Source organism: Notolabrus celidotus, chromosome 1 (assembly GCF_009762535.1).
Source record: "Notolabrus celidotus isolate fNotCel1 chromosome 1, fNotCel1.pri, whole genome shotgun sequence".
In the NCBI taxonomy this organism is placed as follows: domain Eukaryota; kingdom Metazoa; phylum Chordata; class Actinopteri; order Labriformes; family Labridae; genus Notolabrus; species Notolabrus celidotus.
In genome coordinates, this window is record NC_048272.1 from 32,957,816 (window position 1) to 32,980,234 (window position 22,419).

The 22,419-nt window shown below is 41.5% G+C and overlaps 1 protein-coding gene across 1 annotated transcript in view; it reads right to left on the minus strand.

Moving 5' to 3' along the window:
• Nucleotides 1–22,419, minus strand: part of nfasca (neurofascin homolog (chicken) a) — a 55,389-nt gene that overhangs the window by 16,113 nt on the left and 16,857 nt on the right. Inside the window, exons 10-26 of the mRNA XM_034695149.1 lie at nucleotides 21,961–22,104; nucleotides 20,169–20,280; nucleotides 19,835–20,001; nucleotides 18,447–18,594; nucleotides 18,145–18,269; nucleotides 16,287–16,331; nucleotides 15,496–15,597; nucleotides 14,517–14,714; nucleotides 14,148–14,218; nucleotides 12,476–12,695; nucleotides 12,181–12,296; nucleotides 11,855–12,065; nucleotides 11,130–11,252; nucleotides 10,164–10,337; nucleotides 6,074–6,280; nucleotides 1,636–1,785; nucleotides 325–453 (exon numbers count right to left, since the gene is read on the minus strand). Of these exons, the coding sequence (XP_034551040.1) occupies nucleotides 325–453; nucleotides 1,636–1,785; nucleotides 6,074–6,280; nucleotides 10,164–10,337; nucleotides 11,130–11,252; nucleotides 11,855–12,065; nucleotides 12,181–12,296; nucleotides 12,476–12,695; nucleotides 14,148–14,218; nucleotides 14,517–14,714; nucleotides 15,496–15,597; nucleotides 16,287–16,331; nucleotides 18,145–18,269; nucleotides 18,447–18,594; nucleotides 19,835–20,001; nucleotides 20,169–20,280; nucleotides 21,961–22,104 (2,442 nt within the window). The remainder of the gene's footprint in view (nucleotides 1–324; nucleotides 454–1,635; nucleotides 1,786–6,073; nucleotides 6,281–10,163; nucleotides 10,338–11,129; nucleotides 11,253–11,854; nucleotides 12,066–12,180; nucleotides 12,297–12,475; nucleotides 12,696–14,147; nucleotides 14,219–14,516; nucleotides 14,715–15,495; nucleotides 15,598–16,286; nucleotides 16,332–18,144; nucleotides 18,270–18,446; nucleotides 18,595–19,834; nucleotides 20,002–20,168; nucleotides 20,281–21,960; nucleotides 22,105–22,419) is intronic.

The following is a 22,419-nucleotide window of genomic DNA, read 5'->3' on the forward strand; positions in this document are numbered from 1 at the left end:
ACACAGGTTTGTTTTAGAAGCAGTTGAATATCATATTAACAGGTTTGTAAGATATCAGTGTTTTAAGCCTTTTTGTTATAATCCTTATAATTTAGTACACCACCAGCTGTTAGTTCTTTAAAGTATCACACACAGGCACCCACCTAGATATTTTGTGAAACCAGTTACGCAACTGCAACCTGGACATCAAAGAAACTGACAACATTAACAAGACTCTAATAGCTGTTTAATCACAAACTGCAGGTCAGCATGAAAGAGTTCATGAAGAATTGAAGATTGAAATGTATTTATTTTTTGTTTCTGTGATGCAGTTTCAGAACTTACCTGGATATTTTCCTCCACGACTCCTCTTGATGAAGCAGACGATGAGGAGGATCAGAATGATGAGGGCGATGGCACACATTAAGCCAATGAACCAGCCTTGAGTGGCGATGTCGACCTGGTCTATGTACGCTGGAGACACACGAGAAACACGCACAAAAGAAGAGTGGAAACACAGTGAGTGTTTTTCCGCATTATGTTAAGTCAGCCTACTTTCGTCCAGAGCCTTCAGCCGAGGTCAACAACATCTTCGATCCAAAGTCTTATTCTTTGTACCCAAGCTCACATCCAGGATGATGCTACACAAAGAACATAACAGTAATGATGCAAATTTCTCTCAGAAAAGCTTCAGAGACAAAGGTTTGTGGTGTGAAATCAATGGTAACATCCAATACAGTCAAAGTTTTCAGGACAACCCTGAAGAGCAAAACCTTCAACAGCTGCCGTGCATTAAACCTCAGAGCTTTGCGGACGTTAGCACTGAATTTAAAGATGGTGACAGCATTTTGTAGTATTCAATTAAATATGTTAATATTCAAATAAAAGCTTCAGGTCCAATCAGTAAAACGCCAAGCGTATCAGTGCTGTTACTGTGTGACAGGATCAATTAGAGAAGTCCAGTTGTTCACTAGCCAGAGAGTTAAACAGGGTTGCTCAGCAGGTGTAGCAGGGACATATTGAGGGTCCCTGACTATCAATAACAGCTTACCTAACCAGAAGCAGATATTTAAATCCCTGGTATTAATGCACAAAGTTTAAATCAGGTTGCAGAATAGAGGGTAGCTGTCCATCAGCACCAATCTAATTGGATGTAAGGCTGCACGTCTACGGCTATAATGATAATCCAGATTTTTTGGATCAATGCTAAAATCCCGATTATTAATCACGAATATTTACTCACTGTCTCCATACTCCTCTGTCCCTCTGCTTTACTAACACACACCTGATCCCCTCACTCTCTTCCTGCTTTGCTGCAGATGTCTTACTGCAGATGTCTTACTGGACCCTAGTTGGTATACCTGTTCATGCAGATAAAAAGAAAGACTAGATATTCATCATCTTGTCTTGTCATATGAAAAGTTTATGGCTTAATGTGCAGAAAATCCACTTTTGACGTTGAGCGTGACTCGTGTAGAAAGTTGCTGTGAGTCCAAATATTCACACCTTTGTAAATACATGCATGGCATCAGAAAGCGAACCATAATAACTCACCCAGCCTCAGTGAGTAACTGCAGATATAACAACAGACAGACCTGTACCCAGATTAGTCACCTGGACGGAACCCCGGTTTCTCCTGGCCAGGTGGGGTCTCACCTGGTTTGGTCTTAAAGGTGACAGATTTGCTGGTGATGCTGCTGAGCTCATGGGAGTAAACCCTCAGATGGTACTTGGAGCCTGCGATCAGATCCGGCACTCTTACCGGAGGCTGTTCTTTCACCAGTATAACTTTCACCGTCTTGTCACCTTGGAGACACAAGAGAGGGGCCAATCACACTCCAGGAGGTGTGGCCTTCATTCCACCGTAACAACTTACTGGCAGAGGCCTCGGCATTTCAATGCTTTGAAGGGAGACTCTTGTTTCAGAGTCATAGCAGGGACGCTGAAGTGAAGTGAGACTGATAACAATGCAGTGCCCATCCCAATCAATGCTAGTCATTCAATCCTTCAAGTCTATGCATGGGGTAGATTATTTCTTACAGTCCTAATAAATGAGTTCAGTGTAGTCGACACACAATGGTCAATTTCCATCAGATTACATTTCTGTCAAGACTATTAATCTCATAAAAGTAAGCCAGCACATCCAGGGGCTGATTTGTTGGTTCCGATTGGTACACCAAAGTGTGGGCTTGCCAACTTTAATCAAACTTTGCAGACAGGTTGATGCCAAGATGGGTTGATGATTGGCCTTTGGTTTGCTTCGCTTAATTGCAAGTCGCAGGTCAGTTTACCATTTTCGGTAATACATGAGTGGATCTGAGAAGAACCTTGAATTTTGCAGATCATGGGAGAAACAGAAGATCTTTTTTTTGCCCCAAGTTGACCCCAACACCAACCAATCTAAATCTGAGCCCTGTCCAAGCCCACTTTACACAGGATCACCCATGTTGGCCTCACTTGGAGTTGTTGTGATTAAAAGAGGGCATGAGTAGCGGGTTTCCCTTCATTAAAAACACAACAGTGGTGACCTTGAAGTCTCGTAGATCTAAACTACCCCCATAGCATATTTTGTTCATATAGAATTTGAAGCAGTTATCCCAACACTTCTTGTTTTATTGGGTAATTTCGGGATCTTGGGCAGCAAAGCATTGTTGGTCTCAGTAAATCACAGCTCCACACTTTTCTCCACGAGGTGAAAACATAAACCAGCGGCAACACTCTGCGTCTTTCTGGCTGAAAGACGTGTCGGTCATGACATGGCCAAGCTATGAGCATGACTCTGAGTGCAGTGAGAGGAGGTGGTGACGTCATGCACCATGCTATCAACCGTTTCAGCAGGTTGATGTTATCCAGGAGAACTCATTCCAAAGCCATGCTGTTAATACGAGTCCTTAAACCAGCCAAACATCACATCTAACGCCGGCAAAGAGAAGACATGCTCTCCTGTTTAGATACACGATGTTACCGCACAAACAGTTTGAGGATATTAGTATTTTCAGTCGGATGCGAGAGATTCAGATGTGTTTTATGCACATCATTAAGACTCCTGAAAGTCAAATAATTATCTGAACATATATGTTGCTATCATTCTTCTAATAATGAAGTGTTCTCTGCCACTTTCACAGTATTGAGGTTTTTATTTTAAGTATTTCATGTTTCATTTGTGGCTTTAACGCCATGGCCTGTGACTGCTATTGTATTTTGGAAATGTTTAATGCTTTAAACAAAATATTTAATGATGTCATCTGATGTCCTGCAAGAGCAAGATGGGGTCTATTACTGCATAAAATGTACACAATCAAAGTCTACTAAGTTCTCCTGTCTCTCTGCAACATTTCTCATTTCCTTTGCAATAACAGGGGTTTCTTCTCTTACACCACCAAAGTATCATCCTGCACCTAAACCCTCCTCTGACAGACATGCAGAAACTCCTGAGTCACAGGCAGAGACAGGGGAGGATGAAGGGATAATGAACTGAGGTGGATTATAGTCAGAGGCTCAATGCCACTCTGTCTTAAGAGTCGAGCTTTACCTCAGAGAAATGGGGGATGAGTTGAAGCAGTGTAGTTCTTTAGATCAGTTTCATCATCCCCCTGTCCCCCCTCCTCTCTTGCTTTTTCTTTTTCTTAACATTCACCATCATTTAGAATTAATGCCACTTTCCAAATAAATGGAAATACATCCTCCCTTCTTTCCATCCTTCATTAAAGATCACAGACTGTTGAATTGGTAGAAAGCAACAACAAAGGCTACAAGAGCCAAACTAACCAATCTCAACCAGCTCTGAAACCCAGAAAAGGAGGGCTGATGTGTTTTGTAAAAACAGGCTGCAAGAGTGCTCAACCCAAAGCAAAAAGCAAGTGGTTATGGAAGCGTGGATGATCGAGAGAGTGAAACATTTAAACAGCATTTCAGAGAAAGCAAGCTCAACAGCCCGTTCACAGTGTTTATCCAACCAGAGCCATTCAAAGCCAGGCAGCATGTGGAAAAGAAACCCTTGTGATGGTGCGCTGAACAATAAGTGACATGATTACATTTAACATTTCCAACATGTAGAGACAAACAAGAGATAGTAAGACTGTGAGAGAGAGAGACAGACACGCAAACTGTGGTATGTTGTCAGCCAACAAATGTCACACCATTAAATTGAAAAAAAAAAAACAACTATCAGCCAGAAGAAGCTTCTGCTGCAGCTGAAAGTCCGCTCTGGTAAAAGACGTGGTTTATTTTCAGGCTTTATTTATAAGGCTACAAAAATACTATGTTTTTTTTTTTATTTAACTTCAAGTTCTTTCCTTTTATTTCTGCCATATAGTCATTATGGCATTGCTTGGAGGTTTTTAATTGTTGCTTGTTTTTTAAGCAAATTGTTCCCTGAAGAAGCGCTTTATTCTGGTAGTTTTTAGATTCATTTAGCAAGGAAACACTTTAGTAAAACTATTGGGTAAGGGCTATTTTAACTGAATTTAAAACAGAGTGAAAGGTTATAACTACTTAATTAGGAATACGCTTAGTGAAATTGGTGTTTTTCAATTATGGGGAGTTCGTTTTGTCCCCAAACTTCTGCTGAATTTGAATCAAAGACTGTTTAAAGAGGCAGATGCATCCTCAAGGTTTTTATTTAAGTGATTCCACTATTTAAATCCAAAACACCTGCATGTTTGGAGTAAAACGACAATCAGGGCATGCTTTACAGAGGGGCTACCTGTAGGTAATCGGTACTCCTCAAGGCACTGTATGCCATCATGGTAGCTACATAAACATTTTATGCCATCTATGGGAGACAAAATACAGTGTTCCTTAATTTCATTTAAATAGTTAGTGGACTAGAGTGACATTCCCATTTCTCTAATGGCCTTTGACAGTAGACACTATAGGTAAGCTAAGGTTCCTAAAAATTAATATTGTCAAAGTTTGGATTAAGTATAAAGCATCATATATGTTTTTAGACATAGCTTCTTAAAAGCTGCTTGACTGGATAAAACAGTGAATCTAAAGACCTGAAAACCGAAACATTGAGCTGAAAGACACCAACATGCTCTGTGACTGATCTGCAGAGCTCCAGCAAACAAAAATCTACGTCAAACATGGTTCATAGAGCGGGGTAAGACGGGGGGGGCGTTTTAAAACGCAATGGCAAAGTTGTAGAATTTCTTATCTTACCTATTCCTAATATTGACAAACGTCTAATGTTTTGGTTTTTGTTTTTTCTACAGGCATGTTTGTTACTCTCTAGACTGATGGAGTTTTCTCTTCATCTCTTTGCGCTTTTTTTCTGGGTTCAGATGCAGCTTTAGGTTTGAATATCTCAAGCTGGGCTTGGTCTGGTTTCTTACTGTCCAGTGTGAACTCTAGCACAAACTCGCTGCTGCCGGCCGGGAAGTTGTGTCTCCAGCTGACGTTAGCGTAGTTACTGTTAGGCTCCACCGTCAGATTCCAGATGTCCAGCCCTGGGACCACTACACAGGAGGTGGGGGGGATCAGGGGTAAAGGGTTAAAGGTCAGGGGGCAAGGGGCAGAGAGGGTACAGTTATAACAACCTCACAGGGGGCTCCATTTAGACTTTTACTTTGTGTTAGCACTACGGATGTCTAAGGGAGTGATCTTGATCAAGGACTGCTCAAAATCAAAAGTACATCTAAAATGTCCTCTGACAAGGAATTCAATCAGAAGAGAGAATGGTTCATGAGACACTTTGTTCATATGTTTACTTCTGTTTCAGACTTCAACACTGTTTGAAACTAAAACGGCAGACAATAATCTCCGCCAATATCACAAAAATACTAACACGATCACTCTTGAGTTTTTAAGGCTGCTAACTTCTTATCATGAATCAAAGTTTGGGTTCTCACTTCCTGACCAGGAGGAGGATTTTTCGGCTACATCCCAATATTCTGAAATTATTCCCCACTCTTTGTGTAGCAGGTAAGGCACAGCTTATTGGAATGCAGCCCTTATGTGGCTTCCTGTTTCGTCAGGTGGGAGAAGTACTTAAATATCAAAGAAGTACCAGCAAGGGTCGACTACAACTCAAGTGAGACAGTAAAGACCAAAGCGGGACAACAGCATGTACCCAACACATTCTGATCTGTACGTTTGGTGGTGACCGGCACGGGAGGTGTGGTGGTCGTGGGCGCCACAGTCGTAGTAGTAGTGATGGTGGTGGTGGTAGGAGGAGGAGTAGTCGTAGTCGTAGAAGCTGAGGTGCTAATGGTTGTAGGAGCGATGGTAGTAGGAGGATGTGGAGCGGGAGGAGGAGTAGGGGTGAACTCCGAACCCAAGGAGGCGTCGGTAAGCTCGACTACAGGGGGAGGAGGCGGGAGAGAGCAAAGGGTTAACAACACGGAGGCAGGAACATCACTGACACACAAGACCAGGTCGATGATTACGAAGCTGTGTGACACATGATGAATTCCTAATGAAGCTGCAGCAGCACTCATCCCCATTATCATCATCATCATCGACTTTGTTAACATCATCAGCAAATAAATCACAAAGATCGATTCAGGGTTTCTCCCTTTATCTTCACTGATCCATCAACTCTTTTCACATGCCACGGACACCAAGAGGTCAAGTTCTTCACAACATGTACTGTTTATAACAAATGAGAAGGTTCTGTACTTCAAGAGCAGGCAGGTAACACTGATTTTCTTAATTACTGTATGTAATAATTACAAGGGGCTCGTCGTGCTAAAACTATTTCACTGAGTGTGGAAATGCTTGTTAGGGTTAGTTTCTGTTAAAATTAGTTATATTTAGGTGATTCATGTTCAGCTTTAGGTCATTTTTAGGTTATTTAGTGTTAGCTATGTTAGATAAGTCAAAGTTTTTTTAGTTATTTTCTAGCTAATGGCGTTTTTTTTGCTGACTTACATGCACATATTATCAATCGTCTTTACGTACTTTCATTGCTGCCTTTCATATTGTCCTTATGGTTTAATTCATTATATTTCCATGTCTTTTATGTTCAATATTTAACATTTCTACACTAAAAAGCTAAATAAAGCCAATGTCAAAACATTTAGATCTTTCCCAAGTTTTGTTTGTTGAGCTCCAGCTGTATTTAATGAAAAGATCAGATGTTGCTGCTCTGTTAAAGCTCCTGTAAGGGACTTTTGGTTTGTCTTGATTCTGGCGCCCCCTGTGGACAAAGGTGCTCCTCTCTAGATTATTTTATTCTGTACGTGTCTGGTGTTTTTAGACTAGAATCATCATCCTGGTTTCTTGAAGCAATAAAAGGTATCACTCTATGAAAATCTTTGCTGTGCAAAGCGTAAAAAGGGAAGGCTGTTTCTGGAGCATGCTGTTATCTACTTCATTTTACACCTACCCTGCAGCAACGGGTATTCAAAACAGTAACGTAGAAAAGGTCAATCTAAACGCTGCCGGTCTGGTTTGGTTTGTAAATCATAAAGAGGCATAAATATTGTTTTCAGTGTGTTTCATAAGCAGCTAAAAACTCTGCAGTGGAGCTTTAACCTGTTTTTTTAAACATTTATAACATAAATATGATTTCCTCGATATATGCTATTATTTTGAAAACAGTACAGAGCCATGCGCCTTTAAGTTTGGGAGACAATTATTTTAATGTACCTAAAAGCAGGTTCTTAATATACATGTGTGGGCATGTTATTGATAGCAGATGTCAGGATAACACTGTAAGAAAACTTGTCCTGTAACATACTGGCACCCTCTTGTGGGAGTTTTGCCCTCTGGCTGGCAGCAGGACATCCTTCTCTCCTTTGAGTTTCACTCTTACTATACCTTGAAGTTGAGGTCATATCCAGCCAGTGAAGGGTCCCAAGGCTGAGGCAAACCAAACAGCGCCTCTTGTACAACCCAAACCCTCCCAACAACCAGACCCCCTGCACATGCTTGTATCAGCGGGCTTGATGCCAAGCATGCCCTCAAAAACCCCACGATGTGAGGGAAACATAAAGACAGACGATAGAAACATCAGCATGTTAACGTGGCATTTCAGCCCAGTGAGGCACAAAGCTTCGAGTCACCTTACCTGCGCTACCCAGCACTGTATACACAACTGACTGGGTGAACAGAGGCGACGGACGAAGATGACATTAAAAGTCAGAAGCAAGACGATCAAGCCAGTGTGTGAGTGTGCAAGCCAAACGTATCATCCGGATCACGCTCATCGAGCTGCATCATTCATCAAAATGTCTCAACATTCTGATGCATGGACGTATTTTCCCTCTCATCCAACACACACACACACACACTCCAAAACCAGCAGCAGCATTATGACATTGTATCCAGTGTGAATGCATGAGAAGTTGCTCAGTTGTTTGTAGCAGACAGGACGAAGCAGTGATGCTGTGAGATCGTTTGATGAAATAAATGTGCCATCAGGGATTGGCTCAGAAATCAGAGGTTAAAGGTCAACCTGAATGCAAACTGCAAAGAAGATTTCTATAGCAGAATGTGATACCAAAGATTTAATATAACTAGGCTGTATTTCTGATTGACTTTTATTTGAACTCATGAAGGGAGTTAGAGCCTGAACATGTCGAATGAGCATCTTCAATCCCTGACAGTACGAAGCTGCAAACAGAGGACAGCTTCATACACGAAGGAAAGATGGAGGGGTGAAAAAAGGCAGACAGGCAGATGGGAGGATGAGAAAAATGAAGAAGAAGTCAGAGCAGACAGCAGTTCAGTCCAACGGTAAAAACACAGGCTTCTTTATTTCCACTGAAATCTTTACGTTACGCTTTATCTTGCTGTCAGAAAGCCCAGTAGTTTTTGGACTATTTACGAACACGACGTGTGTATCCCTCTGTTACTGACTGAACTATATAATGAGTGATTCTAACAGCAACAATGACATGCCGTTTAGGTTTGGACACCGTAATGAACCCATATTTACAGAGGAAGAACGAGACTCAACGGACCGAAGGAGAGCGGAGAAACTTCTGGGCTATCTGGAGAGCAGGAGAGATCCCAAGTTACCTGGTTGTGCAGATGTGTAAACTGTGAACCCATGGTTATAACCCGAGAGAAACACTGCTGCCAGGAGTGGGACTTTATGACAACAGTACTTCAGGACCTTTCTGAATCAGTGGATACCAGCTGATCCCTTACGGGCACATTTGATGCCACTGCTTTTTACCGACGCAGAACTCAAGAGCTGATGATCTAACCTTTGATTGTGTTATTCTATGATTTGGTATTTTCAATGGCTAATTCAGAACCAAGGCGCTGTCTGTGTAAAACAAAATACAATAAGAATGGACTGCACTGCTGCCAAGACCAACAGTTAAAGAGACAGATATGGAGGATAGAGGTGGGTAAAGGCGACAGGCAGACAATCTGTGCTTCTCATTCCCCATTACCTAGCCCTGTAGTGTCAGTAAAGTTTTCTGCTGACAAAACAGAGAGAAGGGGAGACAGAAGAGAGGGGAGAGGTTTAAGGAGGACAACAAGCAGCTGACAGGTTGGATAAGAGACATTCTTGTGTGTTATCTGAGGTATCGAACAGCGTAATCTGTAGTCTGTCCAGTTCATGAGATACTAAGATCATAAGATCATTTTCCAAAAAAAATAAATCTGTGAACAATCTGAGTGACATTCAAGGACACTGATTTATTTTAGATCAAAGTTAGGTTATATGCAACATAAATTAAATGTTGCTTACCTCTGTAATAATGTGATAAAAACCTCAGACACAGATATCTCAAAAACACAGATATAAACACACACCCTATCTGCCAGACTAGACAACATGGGAAGTTTACATTTTATAATAACAATCTGTTAGAGCAGATCTTTCCCCAGCTAACACCCAAACAAAGAGGCCAGTGTTTCATTAAGGACTTCATCCTCTCTCATTATTAAACCATCCTGGCAGTTAGAGGAGGGAGCTCATGTAATTCCATAGTAAAAGACAGTACAGGGTACTGATCAAGTCCCACACATCGGACTTTGCTTTATAATAGTCATGGCTGAGCTGACTGACAGGTGGGCACATTAAGCTGTTGACCAGAAGGCCAGAAGCCGCCTCAGCTCCACCTCTTTGTCTGTTTCTATGTTGATTGAAAGTTAAGCCGAGTCAGCTGTATTGATTTCCATCGGTTCAGTGTCATTAAGATGTTTTACACTCTAAACTATTTGAAAGCAGGGGTGTGACACTTTTGTGCACACAGACGTTCATATGTCGAAAGACTCACCTTCATTGGCGAAGTGAGGAGACTCCTCTGCAAAGACCTCGCCTGATCCCACCTGTGTGAGCGCCGACAGGTAGAACCTGTAGCGAGTAGATCTGTCCGGCAGGCGGAGGCTGAATGTTGTCTTGTTAGGAAAAAACGTCTCCAGGTGGTGACGACCTAACCTGGAGCCGTTCACTACACACACATTCACAGGAGAAAAACACACAGAAAGGACAGGTGAGAGGTCTTCATAATGACAAACATCCACCAAAGTTTAGTGTCTTTACAAAACAGACTGTGATGACGCCATTTGACTTCCAATCCCTTTCAGCAGCTCATGTCCAGATGTTTGTTTTTCTAGGATGCTGTCACAGTGAAGTTTATTGTTTATTGCTCCTGGGCGCTGTGTTGGAAATGATCACATGCTGATATCTGTGGCTCCTGGGACCATCTCATTTTATATTTTTTTGTCTAAGTGTATGTTTTTATGTTTCGCATGCTTTATGACTGTCTGTGAAAATTGTCAGTTTGCTTACCTAATTACTTGAGGCTGGCCTTTTGCCTTAATAGTAATACATATCTTAGCTTCATTATTTCATCTAATTAGACTTAAAACTATGTCAGAATGATCATCTTAACTCTTCAGTTTATGCCCAGAAGTTTATATAGAGACCTCAGTGACCTTTGACCTTTATCTATCAGGCTCTTCTTGAGTTTAGGTAGTGGTTTAGGATACATTTCAAGATATTCTCTTTAGTTGTTCCTCATAGATCTGTCTACAACGAATGGATGGAAAGACAGAAGCACAAACAAAACGTGCACTGCCTCTGAAAACGGCTGCTGGTGGCACAGAGGTAAAAAACCATAAAACATGCAAATCGCCAGATACTTACAGCAAATCCCTCTTTTGTCTTCAGTTTTGATACTATGTATTCATATACTGAACATGTCTAATCACTAAGGGTTTGACAGATCTGAGCAGCTCACCTGTTTGGTATTTGAGCTGGTATCCAATCAGAATGCCGTTGGGCTCCAGAGGTTTGTCCCACTCCAGGTGGATGGTGTCAAAACTCCTGCGGTTAATCCTGAAGAACTTTGGAGCATCCGGCACTACAAACACAAAATACAAAATAAATGACAAAAAGAAGCGTAACAGAGAAGAAGCAAGAGAGAAGTCTGTGATTTGGGCAGAGGACAGAGGAGGAAAGAAAATCATTTTGCACTGGCTGCTTCCACCATGCTTGTACTAATGCAGTACCACAAATGTCCACTAGATGCTCTCAAGTTCCATGTAGGCGTCTCCTCCAATAGAGCAGTCAAAGCTTTTTTTTGTGCTAGAGGATTTTGTGGTCTCAAGGAAAGACCTACTTTCAAAAACGTTTGAAGGTGACTCAGCTTGTTACACTGACTGTCACATTTTCAGCTTCTTACACATTTCAAATCTGCAACAGCACTAAAATTCTGCTATCACTATGCATTTGTACTTACACATTGCATCCCAAAGCAGGAAAATATCAGTGTCCCTGTGATTGATTTCAACACTACACGCTATCACTGTCTTCACTCATCATCTGTTACTTCCTCTGAGATGATCAGAGGCCTCACCATTATGCCAGTGTTACACACAGCAGACCAGGGATAAAAGGGGCATACATGTCCGCCTTGAAATAGCAGTATGTAGGAGCTGTTTGTTGCTGTGTTAGCATCCTCACCTCCCTCCTTGGTGGTGAACTCCACCGTGTTGCTGGGTGGACTCTCAAACCGGCTGTTAGCCACAACCATGAACATTTTGTACTGAGAGAAGGGCACCAGGTCGCTGAGGATCCCGGACGGCTCTTCTACAGTGCTGTAAAAACCTTTGGTCTTCTTCTCCTTGCTGACCACCAGACCAGGAACCAGACTGGACTCACGCCAGTAATACAGCTGGGACATAGAGAGGAAAGTTAGTGAAGTGCAGAGCAAGGGAAAGGAGAGAAAGTGTTGGAGATACAAATTACAGTCTGCTTCTGTTTTCATTAGAGAAACACATCAGTCTCACTCTGTACTCTTTGAACTCTCCCAGGACGGAGTTCATGTCCACAGACTTCCAGTGGACGTTGGCCTTGGTGCTGTCCACCCTGGTAACTCGCAGCTCAGTGGGAGCGTCTGTGGGCTCTGAACACGAACACGGACGCAGAAAGTGTGGATGGTTAAAAAGGTTTGTTTAGGTCAGTGATTAAAAAACAACAAACTCCTCAGTGGGTGTGTTTGTGCTGTACAAATTCTACGAATGACTTCAAATCTAAAGGAAATGGTTCTCCCTAGACCAGATTCCTTTGTTGGTATCTACTCACTGTCCTCCCCAGAGTATCCGGTGACCACATTGGACTGAGGTCCAGGTCCAAAGTCATTCCTGCTCTGGATTTTGATCTCATAAGGCACGTAGGTCTCTGTGTTTTCAATGACATGTTTGGCCTCCACCGTGGTCACATTACTCCACTCCCCTGCATCTTTCCTTTTCCACCACACGTTGTAGTGCAGGTTTGGGCCGTTCCTCTCCAGATCAAGCAGAGGCTGAAGATAATAAAAGACAACCCCACATGTAAAGTTGAAGACATTTAGGAGTTCAAAAATAACCCTGCAGGATCAAATCTGACTCAGCGTGGCTTTTAAGAACTTTTTTTTGTGTTTTTCTTTTGCTCCTCCTGTGGACGTGTGCTGTTCTGGACATGTATGTGTGACATATAAAAGATCTCCTCATTCATCCTTTTATCCTAACAAACAGAAATCCAACAGCATCCTCGCTGGCTGTTTGGCTGTCTTATAAATGTTTAATGTCCTTCAGTTTCATTGAATTTGTTTCTCGAAAACAAACCTACTCTGAGGTTTATTATCTCAGTAAACAGTTTCCTTATGACTTTATGGCTTCAGTCGCCCTTTCCACACTAAAGCATGTAGGGCGTTTGTTAATTATGGTCCCATCCGGAGCCATAGGTCAACTCTGGCTCATAAAACAAAAAACAAGGTTGCAATCACCACAATTAAAAAAACACAGCGCTTAATTGTGATTTTTGAACAAAGCAATGGGCATCACAGCAGCTTCTTAGCTTATTCTCAGTGTGTGCGTAATACCAAAGACTACTGCAAAGTCAAGGCCTTTTTAATAATCACCTCTAAGTTAGAGTTGTGAGAGCTGACACTTTTTCCTTATGTCCAACATGATTGGTCAGTTAAACTATTGATATTAATAGTTTCATTATTGTAGGCTCATATGTTGTGTCTAAGATGTACCGCAGCCACCAACCACTAGTTGGGGCTGTATCTCCAGTTAATGATGACTACCATAATGCTATAATAGTCTACAACCACGATGTAAACAAACACGGATGACAGATGTCATCATGTAGCACAGTGTGGTTTGTCAGTATGTTGATCTAGTAAATGGAGATAAAGTTGTATGTAGGCTGTGTCTGGTTAAACTGACACATAACCACTCCACCAGAGCAATGAGTGACCAGCACAGGTATGTGGACGTTAACCTGCGAGGAGAACTGAAAGCTGGTAGTGCTAGCTCTGCTAACCTCAGCCACAATCTGCAAACCAATTTGGCATTGTTTACCCGCAGACACTATGATCCCGTGTTTTTCTCATAAAATTGTGATGTAAATTTTATCTGTTTCTCTTTCTTACTCTTAGACTAATCGATTATTCAGAATTTGAAATTTACACTTTAACAATTGGGAATAAGTCACTTAGGAGCATCCTTGATTTCAGCAATGTTTGGATTATGAGAAAAAAACAGGGACAAGGTTTGCTGTCATCAAATTTAAATAAGTGCATATTCTGGGAAATACGACATTTATTCTGTTTGAATAAATATATTATCTGTGGAGTACTTCTCTTACTTTAAGAGAGCTTGGTTTAGTTTTCACATTTTCATGATCTCCAAACAGTTTTGCTTTTCCATTAAGATGAACAGCAGTCACTGCATTTTACTGAAAAGATATATATGTTTGCATGTCTTACCTCCCAAGTGATCTCCATGTTGTCCTTTTTGGAGCCCCACCCTCGCAGGCCTCTGGGAATGGCATCTGGGGCTTTATGTAAACAAACACCAAACACACACTCAATCAAACAACATCGACAACAACAGACTCCAGATTCAGAAACACTGCAGAGGTTTCATTCCAAAATTAAACATCAACCACTTCACAAGCGCCTGAGCTATTTTTACTACATCAATTAGATGTCAATCTTTGTTTTATCTTCAGTCACACACCGTATGATTTTAGAGAGTGTGTGTGTGTGTGTGTGTGTGTGTGTGTGTGTGTGTGTGTGTGTGTGTGTGTGTGTGTGTGTGTGTGGGTGGATGTGTGTGTGGGTTGCGCTCCTCACCCGCTCCACTGGTCTGGTATCGAGGCGAGGGCCGGCTGGGCTCGCTCTGGCCCACAGAGTTGATGGCGATGACTCTGAACTGATAGTTGACAAATGGGGAGAGCTGCAGGATGACCGAGTTGAGGTCTCCGGGGTAAGATGACAAGTTCTGCCACCGGCCCGGGTCCCAGTGACCCTCCTCAAACTGGACCAGGAACTCTGCAGGAGCACACACACTGGCTTTAGAAAAGACGGATCATGTTCCATTGAAACATTATGATTTTGAAGTGTTAAGCAGGTTTTAGTCCTCTCCAGGTCAGCTCCGCATGCTGCTGCAGCCTCATGTATTCTGTTATAAAGCTGTTTAATCCCCTCGTCTCCTCCTCTTAATGACTCTGCAGAATTAATTTTACAAGCCTTTCTAAAAATACACATTATAATTATTTCTTCTTGAGTTATAGACCCCCCAATCCTATTCCTCTGATGGATTATAAGAGCTGTGCTATCACTTAAGAAACTCCAGCATTTCTACGCTACAGTTTCTTTCCTGAGCTTGAGGACCTGAGACAAACTGGAAGCTTTTTACTGCTCGTTTTATTCTCTCACATTTCCCCTACAGGATCACTACACTGTTTTGTAAAGAGATCATAGGATTAAAGCGGAACCTGTCGCACACAAATATAGATCTGTGAATGCTGAAACATCGGACATGTATTTAAGAAATGTTACATAAAGAGGATTGAATCTCAAACACTGTGAAGCAAAATTAATGGGCTGCATGGTTTGTGGAGATTAAGTTAAAAGTGATGAGATCAATGACATGTAAACATAAGCTGCACATTGAACATGTTTAGATGTTCAGATTAAAGCTCCAGAGTTTCCCGCATGTTATGAAGCTGCCTTTATTTCACCCACAAAAAGCAAATAAGATCATCATCTGTAAGACTGTTCATTTTTTCAAATCTCAAGAGAGACTTATGTAGAGTGCGTGTGTACTGACGTGTGACCGGGCTCCTGTGGTCATTTCCAGGGATCCAGGTGAGTCGAACGCTGCGTGCTGCTGGGTCTGATAGATCCAGATCCATGGGAGGGTCTGGACGGTCTGCAGAGGAACAGGAACAAACCTCAACATACTACCAACGATAGGAAGGGACAGGCATGCTGCAACACACCCGACACCCTCACTGCACAGGGTTATTTATTCCCCTTATCAGAGCTTCAGTCTTATGTGACGGATGAGGAAGATTATTTGATCAGAGCAACTCAAACAGCTCCAAATATAAGAGGGATTTTAATGCTCTCAAAAACTGCTGAGCTTAAAAACAACATTAATTGTTTTAGGAAATTTTGGATTAATATAAAAAAGAAGAAAATCTGCAGAAATCGGAAAAGCGATCCACAAATAATTTAGGAAGATTGGGATTACTGCACTGAACTGGATTACGATTGTGAGGAATCTAAACGAAAAATTTCAGACTGAATATGAGATTAAAAAACCCAACAGAATGGATTTCAGTTAATGCATACACAAAATCCATTCTGTATGAAAAACTGTTTCCTTTCTCACACACACAGAGACAAAAATCATCTTCGGCACAAAATAAAGTGGGAAAAAAAAATCATATCAGAAGTTTGAAGACACAAATATAAAATCATAGACGAGAAAAAAGAGAAACTTTAGGAGACAAAATAAGAAACAGAACAGAAAAGGACAGAAAAAAAGAAACGAAAAGAAAAGACTAGAAAGAAAAGAAAAGAAAGGGACAGATTTCCACCTGAGCCGTGTGTTACCTGGAGGCAAGGCACTAGAGACTGAGGGGTTGAGGGAGGCTTCCTCTGTGGGGTGGGGTCAAGGACCAGGAAGTGGGTAAAAGGTTAGAGTTTATAGGTTAGTCTACAAACCAATCAACAGCAAGGAAGCACAAAATCAAGTCATTTAGTACAAAAAAGGTTACACTACTAAAAGTATCAAAGTGATTATTATTAATGTGACAGCTTCAAGAAGCTCCAGTTTGAGACCATCATGTGTTCATCATAGTTACATATGAGACTTTTGCATTGACGACTTTCTTTCAAACATAAAGAAAGGAGGATTTGTAGATCTCAGGATGAATGTATATCTAGTGAGTCAGTGACGTTGACCAATGAGAGCACAGAGCACTCTGCACATGTAAAAGTCACGAGCGTAAACAGAGAAAATGGCGCAGTGAGAGCAGAATGTTGAAGTGGGTGCTGCGAGCTGGAGCGGTGAGATAGAGGAAAAGTTTATCAAGCTCTGTCAACAACATCCCTGCCTTTAAGATGTGTCATCGAGGGATGACTACAACAGACTGAAAAGAGAGAAATGAGAAGCAGCGATTCTTCTTTCTGGCTCGTCTACTCCTGCCCCTTTGTCTACTCTGATACAGTGACCATCAGAACAGACAAAAGACCGGCATTACTCTGCCCAACCAGTCATGTCACAGTCATTACGCCCTCTATATTTCGGTCAAATTAACAGACATGCAGGTAGAGACTGAGTTCTCTGCTGTTGTTGCTGAATGATCATGACAGAATTTAGGTCATATAAAGCTTGACCCAAAACATGATTGTGTCCAAGTGGATATTTTACCTTTACATCCACAGGTAAAAGGTTATCCTCTTATACTTTGGTGCCAATCTATCATTTGGAGATGACTTAAATTTTTGACCTGGACCTCCATCTTTGGCTCCAAGTGGACATGTATGCCACATTTGAGGATATTTCCATGCAGGTGTTACTCAGTTCAAAAGAAAGTAAAGGAAGGAAAGTCTACTGGCAAGCCTCTCTAAGTTAACAAAACCAAGATGGGATGTTTTTCTTGGAGGGGGCTGCCAACTTGTGTACAGGGCAGGTTCCAAAGAGTAAAACTGCATTACTTTTTCCAAAGGGGGCCAATACACACCACAACAAATTAAAGCTCCTGTGAGGAGTTTCTAATGGGCGATGAAACAGAATGAGTCAACGGTGATACCTAGACCATTGACAAAATGAAATGTATATTTTGTAGTTTTGAACAGCTGTAACCGCTGTGAGGGGGAGGTGAGAGAGCGGCTTTCCCTGTGAGCCACTGGCTTTAATGCAAAAGTCTCCGTTGTCAGAGTCACGGTCAAATATGATGCTCAAACTGAGTCTACAGCACAGCTTCACTACAGCACTGTGTACACAGAACTACATCACTCTATTACACTGCATGCAAAATCAATGGGAGAATGTTAAAGTTAAGCTAGGTCAGTATTTTAGTAAAACTAGCAACAAAAATAAAACATGAATGATTTCCACGTGAAGGCAGGGAGCTGAAAAACAGTACAGGGTCAACAAAAACTGAAGGTGTGTGTGTGTGTGTGTGTGTGTGTGTGTGTGTGTGTGTGTGTGTGTGTGTGTGTGTGTGTGTGTGTGTGTGTGTGTGTGTGTGTGAACTGATAAGTGCTTTTTCTTAACTTAAATGTTTCAGTTCACAAAATATGCAAACAAGTTTCAGAAGCTTTAACTTTACTTAATTTAACTGACAGCTGTATTATCTTTCTTGTGTAAGTAACAAGCTGAAGCTATGTGATATAATGGTAGAGTGAGGACATGTTAGGGTCCAGAGAATGTTGTGGTCTGTCTCTGTTCTGCATGTAAGTGTACCTAACACAGTGAGACGGGCTGAGGATGAGTCCTCGTCTATATCAGATTTAGCAGTGCAGGTGTACATCCCCTCATCGCCCTCGTTCACATTGGGGATGGTCAGGGACTCCTCGACTTTCTTTAACCTGGGAGACAAAAGGTGAGAAATGATGAGGTGTTAGACTTATCCAGTTTAAGATCAAGTAATCACACGTTGAATTCTGTTGTCAAATAAGCTGTGTTTGGGAAGGCTATCTGCGAGAACAGCTTTCCAAAATAAATCAATCTTCCTGATGGTTGAATGTGAATATCGGTATTGTTACCTCCATCCCATGTGGAGAGGCTTGTCGTCCTTCATCCAGGTCACGGTGACAGAGAGGCTGGGGTCAGAGTTCACCTTACAGTCAAAGCGAGCCGTGGTGCCTCTGATGACCGACTGATGCTCCGGCGCTCGAACGATACGAGTCGCTTCTGAGTGGGTGCGAAAATGTATCCAGGAAAATCAGTGACAGGTGAAACGGTGTGATGAGCAAGACGTAACACTCTCTCATGCATTAGGACTTTAAGGCCTCTTCAGCAGACATTTACCAGCCCAGCTTCTAATTCCCTCTTTTAATGTTGAAACAGGTCACAGAATCTGAAGTGAGATAACTTTCCTTCCAGTGAAATGTCCTAAAAAGTCCTCTATTCAGAGTTTGATAGAATACTGAAGGGCATCGCTCTTAAAATCCAGCGCTTTCCAAAACTCTTTGCAAACAACCTAGACTGGAAGAAGTGAGTAAAATTGATGATGAAATTCTTCTGAAATATTCATAAATCAGCAAATCTGTAGGACTGAGAGTTATATGTTGGAGTAAAATTGAGTAAAAGTTAATATAATAGTTCTGAAAGGTACGACAGATAATATCACAGTAAACAGCTGGATAATGAGTGTAACTGTAGTAAACAGAATAAAAGGCAATTTAATTAAGGCACAGCAGATGTTAGCGTAATCCACAGGAGCAGACTGTTTGGCACAAGGAGAGAAAATCATCACACACTTCATATTTCAGAGGGTATTAATAAACCCTGTTAAGACTGACTGTTAAACATGTTCACTGTTCAGGCTGTAATAAAGTCATGATACGTCACGAAGTGCCACAACGTTACTGCATGGCATCACGTCAACATCACACAGAAGCCGTTTTCCTTTGACATCACACTCAGGGTGGGAAGCTTTAAAGGCTGTTCTGCTGTGTTTCAGTTCTTAAAACGCTGCTGCAGACGTCATGACAGAAAACTGAGAAACATGACCTTATAACTCCAGTTTAAAAACCCGTACAGCTGCTACCTGTTACTCAGAGAATAGATTTCAAAGTGTCTCCACCTGAAGTCTTGAAAGGAAAGCAGTTATCTGTTTTTTTCAGCTTTTTCAGTTTTACTGTAAAGTATTCTCCAAAGTCCCTCTTGTTTTTGTTCTTTTTCAGATGCTGATTGATCCAGGAGAGGTGGACTTACAATGCTTTGCCAGGTCTCCTGTTTATTTGCAGACCACACATATAGCAGTAAAAGATTACAACAGTAATTTAGCTTCCCATCCTGAGTGCGACAGGAAGAACATGTCCGCTGTGTGATTAAGGAGGATAAGATGGATACTTTAGTTTACAGGTTTAATGTGATCCTTGGCAGGATGCCTCATGAAGCTGAGTACAGCTGTAATATCATGTCTGACCTTTGACCTCCACGCGGACTTGGTTTTCGGCCTTGCCCAGGATGCTGTTGGCCACACAGGTGTACGTCCCCTCGTCCTCCGCCCTGGCCCGTTTGATCTCCAGAGTGCCGTTCAAGTAAACTCTGTACTGACCCCCATCCAGGCCGCTGCCCTGTCCGTTCTTAAACCTGCACACAAACCGAGCATTGAGACATGACTAAGAAACTAAAAATACGACCTTGAAATCTATCAGGAAAGAAGAGATGAATAAATGTAGTGCCTTTATCTGGGTTTCCAGAGTTTGCTAACTGATCTGGTATTTTTGTAAACAAACAAAAAGGTATCAGAGGCTCACCATCGCAGGACGGGCAGAGGAGAACCAAAGAAGGGACAGTCCAGGAAGGTGCGGTTGTTCTCAATGACCCTGATGAGTTGGTTTTTAGGGCCTAGCATCCTCGGAGGCATGTCTACACAGAGGGGGGAGATAAAATGACACCTTCAACACTTCTGTACTTATCAGGCATCTGCATGTCATGTCATTCTATCACATCTGTAAAGTAATGTTGAAGGAGTTTAAAAGTAATCCTGGAGGCTATACCAGCTGCTAAGGAGCAAACAGGGTTCCCAGACTTTTCCAGAGATCATTTTCCAGGACATTTTCAGTGATGATCAAGCTGGTATGACAGTCTAAATTTAGTTCCTAATTTAGTTCCTAAATAGTCTAATATGTTCCTCTCAGTAGAAGTCTACACTGAAAGACATGTAGTCAATGGCTATCAATGAAATCATATCTTACATGGTTAAAAATTATGGCAAATTGATAACAGAATAATTCAACAACAGATATACAGCACTTCACTTTATTAGTGCAACCAAGTAACAATCACGGGCAACTCTCATCTCAGCTTTCTCTTTTCTCAAAAAATATAAAATGAGCTCAGTAAAAGACAAAGGAGCCAGCAAAGGAATCTGGAAGCTGCCTTGCTGAAATAATTAAATAAATAATAATAATAATAATAATAATAATAATAATAATAATAATAATAATAATAATAATAATAATAATAATCAGAGGATCAGTGCATTAATTGACCTAAATAGAACTGAATGACCAAAAATTGACCACAAATGTTTCTCAACTCAAACTAAAAATATACCTGCTTTGTCATGGATATTCAAAGTGGTCCATATAAAAACAAAGCAAATGTCACATTCAAATAAAAAAGTTTATTGGAGTTACCGGTATACAAGACGCACTCTATTTTGAATGTATTGTATTGGTATGTATTTGAAGGTCTCAGAGATTTAAAAAAGTGTAAAAACTGTCTTCATGTGTGGCGATGTCTATTGTGATCAGCGATCTCAACAACGTGGAGTTTCTGTTCAGCTGTGTGGCTCTTTTTGTTCCGTTTGTTTGCATTCCTACTAGCTACAGTACGGTAATTGAGCTCTCAGCCTGCAGGGAAAGTTGAGAGGCACAGACCCCCCGAGCTCTCTGCCTGAGCCTGCTGGTCACTCTTTAACTTAAATATGGGAGTCTTTAAATCAAAAGAGCACTCCACAAAGTTAATTTACCATAAAACATAAATATATACCCCCATTTTCTGTGAATGCATGATTATGACCAAGTGAAGGAGAAAAGATATGAAAAAAGTCGCACAGCTGGACCGGTCTGTGTTGCTGTCTTTTCCAGCACAGCGTGCACTCAGCTTTCAATGAATGGGGATGTGTTTTTATAACCAGGTCAGGTCGCACGCAGCCATTTTGGAATAATTTTCCAGGACAATGTGATTTTTACAGGACATTTTACTTTTTCTCCCATTTTCCAGGTGTTTTCCAGTACTGGAAAACTGGTTAACTTATTTCCAGGTTTTCCAGGATGCGTGGGAACCCTGAGCAAAGAGTCTTTCTCTCTCAGTGTTTCTTACAGTGTCTCCTTCTATAGTTTGTCATTTTTATGTTAAAAAGTTTATATTTGTTACAGAGTATATTTTTTGTATCATTTGTAACTAATGCTTGATGTGTTATGCTGCTCTTCTCTCTTTCATGCTTAATATTTTTCTAAAGCTGGCTCGAGGAGTTACGCACAGCAATAAAAACATACTCTCCTGTACCTGTGCCAATAGCACATCTAATTCCTGACTCACCGAGGACGCTGACCAAGGCATTGGCCAGCAGGTAGCCGTGCTGGTTGGATGCGTTGCACTGGTAGACGGCGCTGCTGCCCATCTGCACCGAGCGAAATATGATGGTGTCACCAAGCACCTGTCTGCTCGGGTTAGCAGGAGCACCTGGAGTGAGGGAGGAAAGAAGAAGGATGAAGAAAAATATCTATTCATTTATTTCAGGTGTCAAGTAAAGGTTCAAACTTGATTGGATGGAAAGTGCATTACAATGTCTACTTCTGTCAGTATGTTTTGGTGCCGTGTCAGACTCTTCTTCCTGTTACTGGTCGTTGCCTTTGTTGTCTAAAATCTGGACAATTAGCTCAACCTGATCAGGCAGCACCCTCTGATCTGAACTACTCATAGCTGCTTTGAAAGTAAGTGGGCCAAGTCACACTGAACAATATTTAATCTTTGTACTCTTTACACTCATGTCTGCAG